At 41.1% G+C, this 11,205-nt stretch overlaps 1 protein-coding gene and 1 long non-coding RNA gene across 2 annotated transcripts in view; one reads left to right on the top strand and one right to left on the bottom strand.

Annotated features, from left to right (window-relative positions):
• Positions 1-10,869, top strand: part of LOC116099478 (zinc finger protein 25-like) — a 19,883-nt gene extending 9,014 nt beyond the window's left edge. Inside the window, exons 3-6 of the mRNA XM_031383115.1 lie at positions 7,388-7,514; positions 7,841-7,933; positions 8,731-8,794; positions 9,265-10,869. Coding sequence (XP_031238975.1) covers positions 7,388-7,514; positions 7,841-7,933; positions 8,731-8,794; positions 9,265-10,330 — 1,350 coding nt within the window. The 3' untranslated portion in view covers positions 10,331-10,869. The remainder of the gene's footprint in view (positions 1-7,387; positions 7,515-7,840; positions 7,934-8,730; positions 8,795-9,264) is intronic.
• Positions 8,363-11,205, bottom strand: part of LOC116099479 — a 3,569-nt gene continuing 726 nt past the window's right edge. The window contains exons 2-3 of the long non-coding RNA XR_004122266.1: positions 10,900-10,958; positions 8,363-8,781 (exon numbers count right to left, since the gene is read on the bottom strand). This is a non-coding gene — a long non-coding RNA (uncharacterized LOC116099479). The remainder of the gene's footprint in view (positions 8,782-10,899; positions 10,959-11,205) is intronic.

Raw genomic sequence — 11,205 nt, 5'->3', positions numbered from 1 at the left:
GAAAACACTTCCCAGAAGATGTCACCTCAATGATGCTGGTATCTTCTTAATCACTGCTAATTTCTTAGTTCCAGCTAACCAACATCAATAGTCCCAGTAATGCAAAGTTTTCACTTTAATAGTTCTGGTATCTTGTTAATCACAGCTGATACTTCAGCCCCAGCTAACCAGAGCCACAGAATCTTCACAATCAAAACAACATGGCCCTGATAAGAGTCTTTAATCTTCTCTCTGAAATTTTACAAGCCAGGCCTCTTATCTTCTGCACTGTTCTCAACATGATCTTCCAAGCTCCTACAGAATATCCCACAGAGTTCTTAACAATCAATGGCTTGTCTAGCTCAAAGTTCCAAAGTCCTTCCACAATCCTCCCCAAAACATGGTCAGGTTGTCACAGGAATGCCCCACTCCTGGTACCAATTTGTCTTAGTCAGGGTTTCTACTCCTGCACAAACATCATGACCATGAAGCAAGTTGGGGAGGAAAGGGTTTATTTGGCTTACTTCCACATTGCTATTGACCACCAGAGGAAGTCAGGACTGGAACTCAAGCAGGCCAGGAGAGGCAAGCCAGTAAGGAAAATCCCTCCATGGCCTCTGCATCAGCTCCTGCTTCCTGACCTGCTTGAGTTCCAGTCCTGACTTCCTTGGTGATAAACAGCAATATGGAAGTGGAGAAAGAGGAACACTCCTTCATTGCTGGTAGGATTGCAAGCTGGTACACCACTCTGGAAATCAGTTTGGCAGTTCCTCAGGAAATTGGACATAGTACTACCAGAGGACCCAGCTATACCACTCCTGGGCATACACCCAGAAGATACTCCAATATGTAATAAGGACAATACTCCACTATGTTCATAGCAGCCTTATTTGTAATAGCCAGAAACTCGAAACAACCCAAATGTCCCTCAACAGAGGAATGGATATAGAAAATGTGGTATATCTACATAACGGAGTACTACTCAGCTATTAAAAACAATGAATTTATGAAATTCTTAGTTTTTTAAATTTTATTGTTTTGTATTGTATTTTTAATACTGTCTCATTATGTAGTGCAGACTAGAATCTCTCTGCCTCTTTGTGGAGACTTAGTTGAGTCTAATACTGAGGCAAGGGATACATTAAGCTCTGATAATCCCATATCAGAAGTATGGGAATGATGTAACCAAACAACTGGAGTGTGGTAAAAGAATATGGGGATGGGGGGGCATACCTGAAACAATTCCTCATTGAAAAAGCTGGAACAATTTAAACACCAAAATACCATAATGCTTGCTTCTAATTCAAAGCATAAAATAAGTATATGAGGCTACTGCAATATAAATTATTGAATAAGCAAATGAGAAGAGTTGGTTTTTCTTCATAAAACAATCCAAATATGTATAGATACTGTCCCCTCTAGGAGGTGGAACATATTCCCTCCCTTCTTGAGAAGACTAAACTAGACTTCGGTTTGTTTTCATGTAATAGTGTATGATAAAGAAAAGAAAAAACTCCAGTGGACAAAACCTGACAAGCAGTACCAAATAAGTAAAATAAACATCACCAGTGGCACCAGGTATCTCCTTCAACTGGGATGAAATGGCTCCTTCTCTAAACCCATGGAGTTGTGCAGATGATCCCTAAGTTGTCATGGAGATCCCAGGATGTTGGAGATGCTTGGACTGTAGGATGACTGCTGAGAAAAACCATAAGCACACGATGGAGCCAACTCAGGAGACACTTATGTGTGCTGCAGGTATCCTAGATCCTAGACACGGAGCTCAGGGATCTGGGATTTTCCCTGCTAGCTTTCTGGTTTACTTCCATCTGTTTCCATGTTACACCCCACACCCTCCTCTCTATATTTTGGAATGGAAATGTTTACCCCACACCATTGTATGTTGGAAGTGTGCACTGTTTTTTTTGAGACAGGGTTTATTTGTGTAGCCCTGGCTTTCCTGGAACTCTGTCTACAGACCAGGTTGGCCTCCAGAGATCCACCTGCCTCTGCCTCCTTCTCTAGTGCTGGGAGGTGTGTGTCACCTCTGCCTGGCTATGTACTTGTTTTTGATGTTATAAGGACTCAAAGTAAAGATTAGCTTGCGTCTCAGAGGAGACTTTGAACTTTTGAATATTGTCAGAACTGTTAAAGGCTATGAGAACTTTTAAAATTGGACTGGATGCATTTTGCATTCTAAGATTAAAATTACATTAAATATACGGATTGATCTAAGATTGACACAGTAGTCTTCCAAGCTTGAGTCTTTGAGTTCTTTCTTCATTGTTGTATGGTTTTCTTTATGTAGGCCATGGACATACTTGGTTGAACTAATACTTAAGTATTAATAGTATTATTTATAGAAATACGTATTTAAATAACACTGACTTTAGTTAACTCAATTATCAGTCAGGGGAAGTGTTTTAAAGATTCTTTGAAATGGTCCACATGAATGGATACTATCTACAAAGAGAAATGGCTTTATTTCACCTTCTATAGTCCTTCTAGTTTGTTATTTATAGCATGGCTGTGATGTCTATCCAGGATGATGTCTGAATAGAAATGCTGAGAATAAACATCTTTGTTTTCCCGCTTTACATAAGGGGAAAGAAGTTAGTCATTCACTGAGTGTTACAGAGGGTGCAGATTACAGGAAAATATCTTAGATCACATTAAGGAAGTCCCCTCCACATCGCTCTGCTGTCACGTATACCCTATCAGCTCGTAAGGAGAAAGGGGCTGTTGGGTCTCATGGTTTCTGAGGTTCTAGTCTGTGATCACTGGCTCAGTTGCATTTTGTGTCTGTGACAAACCACCTCATCATGGTGGAGAAGAACTCCTCATACTATGACTAAAAGGGGACCACGGTGTTCTTGAGTGGCACACACTCAGCGAATGAATATGTCTAACCAGGCCCTCTAAGAATTCTGTCAGCTCTTGACAAGACTTGAACCCGTGGACTTTTGACAGGCACTTATAAACCAAACCATGGTGCTGCCTTGCCCTAGTTTGGACAGTTTACATTTCTCACTATGAGTAGATCTTTTGAGATGATGCTGTCACTTTCCTCTTTGGGTTTGTAGTAACAGGTAATGAGTCACGCCGACACTAGAAAGCTGAGTCAGTGTTCCTCTGCTGGGACACTGTCCATTTTACAGATTCTGTATTCTGCCTGCTCAAATCTGATGTTGATCTTCTCTAGTGAATTCTATGCTGCTTGCTTTTGAATTTTAAGAAAGTATATACAGTATCTGTTTTCACTTTGTCATTTTCATACAAACATTGTTAGATTGATTTCCCTGACTCCCTGTTCTCCCTGTTCCCCACCTCCACCCATCCCCATAGCTTCCTTTCTGTGTTCTGGTTGTGTGTGCCTAAGTCTCTCCCTCCCCTAGTCTCTCCTAGCTTCTGGCCCTACACTCACAAACACTACCTATAAATGACAAAAACATTGTAAGCTAATGTCTTAGCTTGTTTTCTATTGCTGTGATAAAAACACTGGTCAAAGCAAACTTGAGGAGGAAAGGGTTTATTCAGCTTACACTTCCACGCCATAGTCCAGCACTGAGGGAAGCCAGCACAGGAGCTCACACAAGAACCTGAAGGTGGGAACTGAAGCAGAGGCCATGGAAGAACTCATTCACTGGCCTGCTTTTCCTTGTTTGTTTATGTGCTTTCTTATACACCCCAGAACCACCTTCCCAAGGATTTTTAGGAGTATATAACTTGCTTTGCTAACAAAAGAACACAATTTTAAACCACACTTGAGCAATATTCTCATACCACATCATAATAAAAATCCACTTTTATTGTTACTTGATCATGAATAAAATAAATTACTAGAACACAGGGAGATAGTTTAGTTGGTCAAGCACTTGCCAGGCAAGAACAAGGACTTGGAATTTGATCCCTTCCACACCATTTAATAAGTTGACTACATTAGTGACTTTTCTGTTGCTGTGATAAAACACCATGACTAAAAGAAACTATGGAAGAAAGAGTTTGGCTTATGGTTCCGGAGGAATAAAAGCCTACCATGGTGGGAGGCATGTCGGCAAGCAGCATGAATAGAGGCAGAAGCAAGAAGCTGAGGGTTTGCGTCATCAAACACAAATATGCAGCAGAGAGTGAACTGGAAGTAGACGATGCTATATAATCTCAAAGGCTGCCCCCAGAGACGTGCTCCCTTCAGGAATACTATACCGCTAAACCTCCCCAAACAGCGACACCAACAGGCAGCCAAGTTCAGTGAACTTCAGGCCCAAGTGCGAGACACTGTCTCAAAACAAAACAAAAAAAGCCAAAACCAGAGCAAACAAATCCCCCAAACCCAAAACAAAACAAAAAACGAGATGGACACGTGCACATGAATCTGCTAGAACACACAAACATAGACCTGCATATCATCTCTCTCAAAAGAGGTTGCTAACAGGCATGTAATACTAACATAAGGATAAGGCAGAGAGCATGGGTGCTTACTTGTTAATACCCTCCAAACAAAAACTGAGGGACAGTGTAATACAATTCTTTAATACACGGTAGTTATGATAAGAAAGAACCGTAGAAAACAGAAATTAAAGACTATGGTAAAAAAATTAGAAAAGCAAATAAATGCATAATGTAGATTAACTCGGGGAAGGAAAATAACAGGACAGAAAGTGACCTAAGATAAAAATGATTAGAATACAACACACCCAGGGAACAGAGATGTGAAATTATACTGCATGATATGCCAGAGGAGAGAAGTGACAAGGAACAATTCACCCACAAGCAAAGTGACAGCCAGAGAGTCAGAAAAGCAGATGAATAGCGGAGTCCCCGAGTAACAAAGCCGCGCAGCCAAAGAGACTGGGATTTCAGAAATCCATAAAGAACTCAATCTGTGCATTCTAAGGGCCACCTCTGAACGGTAACTGCTGCTCTTACTTAAAAGAGGAAGGTCCTCTAGTTTCCAAAGGAAAAGTCCAACTCACCTGGTAATGAGAGAAAAATAAAAGACGTATAATTCCTTTGTTGTTTGGTTTTCAATGTCAAGTACAACTTTATCAGCATTTAAGACAAAACATAAGGCAGGTTGGTTACGTAGGGTCCCTGCAGCCTCCAGGAGATGAGGAAGGCCAGGCCCTAGTAGAGAACAGACATAGCAGATGCAGAAAGGAAGAGTGGAAGCAGGCCAGCGAAGAGAGGCAAGAACCACTGAAGCCAGAGGAAAATCATCCCCACTGGCAGGAAATGAACACATAGAATAAAATAGTAGGAAGTGTTTGCAAGAAATCAAGAAAATGACAGCCAGGGCTACACAGAGAAACCTTGTCTAAAAAAAAAAAAAAAAAAAAAAAAAAAAAAAAAAAAAAAAAAAAAAAAAAAAAAAAAAAAAAAAAAAAAAAACAACAACAACAACAACAACAACAACAAAAAAACAAAAAAACAAAAAAGAAATCAAGAAAACTGAAAAGGAAGAGTGTGTGTGCAGTCAGGCACAGTGATGTACTCAGGAGACGGGAGCAGGAGTCGTCTGTGTTTCATGCCAGTCGGGGCTGTATCAACGTAACCCTGCATGAACCTTTCCTTTCTCCCATCCCCAAAGAAGAATGTGTAACCAAATGGATTCTTAAATAAAAGATCACGTTTCAGATCTTGTGGGGGTATAGATATAGCTATTTTAATGGGGAATTTTGTAGACTTAAATAAGTTCTCTCAGCAAAATGAAAGAAACTAGAGTTAGGGATAGTGACAAGCATCTGTAATCCCATTACCCAAAAGTCTGAAACAGGAGGATGGCAAGTTTGAGGCTAGCCTGGGCTATTTAGTAAGATCCTGTTTCAACCAATTAAAATAAAAAATGTCATTAAAACTATAGGGAGAGGATGTGCCTACCCTGGCAGAGACTTGATGTGCCAGGAGTGGAGGGCAGTACCCAGGGAAGGTCCCACTCTCTCAAACAAGGGCATAGGGGAGGGTCTCTCGTGAGGAGGAAACCGGAAGCGGGCCAGCCAGCATTTGGGATGTAAATAAATTTAAAAACCAACAACTATAGTTCCTACCAAACCTGGTAGACACTATAGGACCTGTTCTCATTTTCCTCCCAGAGGTTATTAACATCTAATTTAAAAAGTAACACTGGGCAGGTGGCTGTGCAAGCCTGGAAACCTGAGTTTAGAGCCCCAACACCCTGGTAAAAAGCTGGTTGTGCCAGAGCTGATGGGGGACATTCTCATTCAATTACCACATGGAGAATAATAGAGGAAGGGACACAATTTCGGCCTCTGGCTTACACATTTGCGCATACATGGACACATGTACTCTACACACAAACATATACACATGCATACATCACATGCACACACATGTGCACATGTGCCTCTACCCATAAACACCTACACATCCATGCATGAACACACAAGCTGTATTATCCTTTGTTTCACTGAATCTGCGATGGTGTGCGCATTGCTCATCTCTCAGAGCTGGCCATGTGCTCTGCCTTGAGTTTTCTCTCTAGATAAGTAATCTGTTCTTGTAACTTGACCACACACTTCTCTTTCATAAGTGGCTCCCGTTGTCTGCATTTGCATCTGCAGTGAGGGCACATCATCAAAATGTCTAGGGCAGTCCACGTGGTGTAAAACAGAGGAATAGCTACTCACAATTTTTTTCTTATATAAATATGAAAAGTGGTTTAAACTCTTTGATTCACCAAGTTGGACTTTGCTAGAATTGTACTTTGGTCTATCATTGGTTCCCTGTCTGTGGTGAGTAGACATTTGCACATGTCTCCCTCCAAAAAGTTCACGTACCATATGTAAATATGTATGACATAAAGTCTGTTATATGTATGTGAAAAATACCTTTTATTGAACCAAAGGACAAGCATCAGAAATTACTTGCATTCTGTTACCTGAATTCACAAATTAATAACTCAGTTTTATGCACCATTCTGTGTCATTTACATTTCTCTGAAGGTGCTGTCCCTCACAGGTCCATATCACTGTCAATTATGAACTTTATTTCCAGTTTATATTAGATGGTTTGACCATCTACTCTAATAAAATCTAACAGCTATTCTACAATGCAAATAGCTCATCACTGTCAGAACACCTGGTGTCTTAAACATACTTTTACCATAGCATCTGCTACACATATTGACATTAGATTTATATCTTTACCTCCTTCTCAAAAGCTAAGTTCCTTGACCAAGTGTAATTGCTTTATTGTCGCTGTCCAGAGTGAACATAAGGAGGGGACTCAGAGCTGGTTTAATGCGCTAGCATTTTCTTTTCTTTTTCCCTTTTGTCCCGCGGTTGACTCAGGGCCTTGCAGATGCTAAGCAGGTGATCTGTTGTTGATTTACCTCCCAACCTTTGTGCTTTCCTGAAGTCACTTCAAACCGAGTTCGAATTCGTTTTCCCAGGGACCCATAACATTAAGGGATGTTGCTGTGGAATTCTCCAAGGCAGAATGGAAGCTCCTGACCCCTGCTCAGAAGTCCCTTTACAAAAATGTGATGCTAGAGACCTTCAGTAACCTGTTCTCTGTGGGTGAGAATATTTTTCTTATATGTAACTCACAGTAGTTTCCATTTCTTCTCCCATTTGCTGGAACAAGTCAGGTCTCCTTAAAGTCAAGTGATACTTTGTTTCATGTTTCAGAGTTCATCTGTTTGGGAATACCAGAAAAAGCGTGTGTGTGTGTGTGTGTGTGTGTGTGTGTGTGTGTGTGTGTGTGTGTGTGTGTGTGTGTTTGTGTGTTCGTGTTCCTAACCGCTTCAATTAAAGCATAAATTTGTGAAGCATAAGTGGAATCTTCTCTGTTTTCCTCTCTTCCAAGGAACTTATGTCATTCCCCTTCTCTTTATCATTAACAGGTTATCGTGTGGTTAAGCCAAGTGTGATCTCCAAGCTGAAGAAAGGAAAAGAGCCATGGCCATTAGAAGAATTTTTCCGTCAGAGCCGTGGTGGTGAGTTAGGAAAAAAATCGTGCTGCACGTGACCCTTTGAAATATCTGTCGAGTGCCTTTTGAAATTGTTAAGGACTCTTCCTAAATTTTCTATAGTTCTAGAAATAGTTGAAGATACTCTCTGCACATAGTTAAATCCTAAATCACAGCAGCTTTCCTTCTCTCCATATAAATCTCTCTTTTATTAGACATTTTTATTTTTTTTAATAATGCATTTTTAAGCCAGGCGGTGGTGGCGCACGCCTTTAATCCCAGCGCTTGGGAGGCAGAGGCAGGCGAATTTCTGAGTTCGAGGCCAGCCTGGTCTACAGAGTGAGTTCCAGGACAGCCAGGGCTACACAGAGAAACCCTGCCTCGAAAACAAACAAACAAACAAACAAACAAAAATTAATGCATTTTTATTTCACGTGCATTGGTGTTTTGCCTGTGTGTATGTCTGTATGAGGGTTCCAGATCCCTGGAACAGGAGTTACAGACAGTTGTGAGCTGGCATGTAGGTGCTGTGTGTGTGTGTGTGTCTCATCTAGATTTCTCTATTCTTATGCAATTTGAGACCAGAACCCAGGAAGCAGTGCCTCTCACTTTTAGATTACTTCTTCCACATCCATTAACATAATCAAGATGTTCTACAGGTCAGCAGATCTAACTGACTCTTCTTTGAGACTCTCTAGATTATAGCAGACAATGGTATAGAGGACAATTTCATTTGAGAGTACTTCCATCTTGACACTCTTTCCTGAAGCCTAAGAATCAACCTTTAGCCATGATGGTGAGTTAAAATCTTGATTCATTTGTAGACAAGCGGCGGACCACTCACGACCCCAGAGCCAAACATCAGGATCAACAGGCTGGAAATGCAAGGCAAGTTTAAGAATTAATATGTAGAATAGAAGCTTTGTGAGAAAGAATATTCATGTTTGCAATGCTGGAAGTGGAAGAATAATTATTAATTATTATGAAATGTGGTAACACTAGCACAGGAGTGAATCTCAAAGAATATGACCCAAACAGGAATCTACCAGAGATTCCTGAGGGGCGTGATTTAGGATCAAGAGAGTCAAACTTTGTAGCTATCTCTTTATCCTTCTGGACTACACACTAGGGGAGGCCACGTTATAGAAAGCACAGTCTGGCCATTAAAAAACCCTGAGACTAGAATTTAGGAGAAGCCTCATGCTGTACAGCGCTTGGTCACAGTGTAGATCAGTGTCACAGGGGAGAAGCCCTATGCCCCTGACAAACAGGATTATGGAAATCATCATCCAAGAAAGCACTGCATGGGAATAGCTTTGAAAGTCCTGTTCATAATGCTCTGGGAACTTCCTCTCTAGGAAAGGAGAACTCACAAAGCGTCAGAAAACTCCCACCCAGCATGAAAGCTACGACTGTAGTGAATGTGGAAAGTCCTTCTGCCAGAAGTCTTCCCTGCTGGCGCACCAGGAAACACACACCAAGAAGTCCTACAAATGTGAGAAGTGTGGACAAGCTTTCTATACAAACGAAGACCTCACAGTCCATCAGAAAGTTCATACCAGAGATAAAACTTACCCATGTAAAGAATGTAACAAAATTTTCTATCATCTGTCGTCTCTCACTAGACATCTGAGAATTCATGCTGGGGAGAAACCCTACGAATGTAGCCAGTGTGATAAGTCCTTCTACCAGAAGCCACACCTCACAGAACACCAGAAAACACACACAGGGGAGAAACCTTTTGAGTGTAAGGAATGTGGGAAGTTCTTCTATGTGAAGGCATACCTCCTGGTGCATCAAAAGACACACACAGGGGAGAAACCTTTTCAGTGTAAGGAATGTGGGAAGTTCTTTTCTCAAAAATCACACCTCACAGTCCATCAGAGAACACATACAGGGGAGAAACCCTATAAATGTAAGGAGTGCGGGAAACTCTTCTCTAGGAATTCACACCTCAAAACCCATCAGAGAACTCATACAGGGGAGAAACCCTATAAATGTAAGGAGTGTGGCAACTGCTTCTACCAGAAGTCAGCCCTCACTGTGCACCAGCGAACTCACACCGGGGAGAAACCTTTTGAATGTAGTAAGTGTGGGAAACATTTTTACTATAAATCAGATCTCACCAAACACGAGAGAAAGCATACAGGAGAGAAGCCGTATGAATGTGCAGAGTGTGGCAAATCGTTCTCTGTGAACTCAGTCCTTAGATTACACGAAAGGACTCACACAGGAGAGAAGCCCTATGAGTGTGAGATCTGTGGAAAGTCCTTCTCTCAGAAGTCACATTTTGTCATCCATCAGAGAAAACACACAGGGGAGAAGCCCTATGAGTGCCAGGAGTGTGGGGAAGGCTTTATCCAGAAGTCACAACTCACATCCCATCAGAAGACACACTCCAAGAAGGGAAAAGCTAACAAATAGTGTGAGTTCAGAACTCCTGCAGGAATTCACCCTTTGGCTGTAATACACACACAGAAGGAGAACCTTCTAAATATGGAGGAAAATATGTCAGCCATATTTTTTTTCCCTCAGAGAATTATCAGAGGAATGTGCAGAAAGAAATTCTTCGATGTTATTAGGTAGACCTTTACAATAGGGTCAACTTTCATAAATATCAGGTAGCAGAAACTGTGCAAACTACAAAATATGAAAGAGACTTTTCTTTTAGAAGTCACACTGAGGCCATATAAAAGTAACATGGGGCGGAAGTTCAGTAAGTGAATTTCCAGAAGTTTCTTTCATAGCATCTAGCACTACACATGAAGAGTCCACAGAGAGGAACTCTCATGGGCATCAGGCACTCAGAAGTCTCCTCACATGGTTGCACTCATCTTAAAAAGATGGAGGGGAATTCATGCATAGATTGCAACAGATACGAGAGCCTTATTGTATCTGTTAATGGAATGTTAATTGCACATATACTTTAATCATACTTATATAGGTATTTTAAATATTTGAAACACCTTCAACAAAAACGTAAAAGAGTTTACCATGAAGGCAGAGGTCACACTCCAAGTCCTGCTGACTGTTCCAAGGTTAGTTTTACTTCCTAAAAACATACAATATAAACAGAAACCAACGAATATCGCTTATATCAAAGGTATTTAAAGAGCAAAACCCAAGGGCTGGAGAGATTGATTAGCAGTTAAGAGCACTGATTGCTCTTCCAGAGGTCCTGAATTCAATTCCCTGTAACCACATGTTGGCTCACAAACATCTGTCATGAGATCTGATGCCCTCTTCTGGTGTGTCTGAAAAGAGCAACAGTGTACTCACATAACATAAAATAAATATGT

The sequence above is a fragment of the Mastomys coucha genome, unplaced genomic scaffold (assembly GCF_008632895.1).
Source record: "Mastomys coucha isolate ucsf_1 unplaced genomic scaffold, UCSF_Mcou_1 pScaffold20, whole genome shotgun sequence".
NCBI classification, from domain to species: domain Eukaryota; kingdom Metazoa; phylum Chordata; class Mammalia; order Rodentia; family Muridae; genus Mastomys; species Mastomys coucha.
Note: the sequence above shows the minus strand (reverse complement) of the source record. Positions and strands in the feature narration are given on the sequence as shown.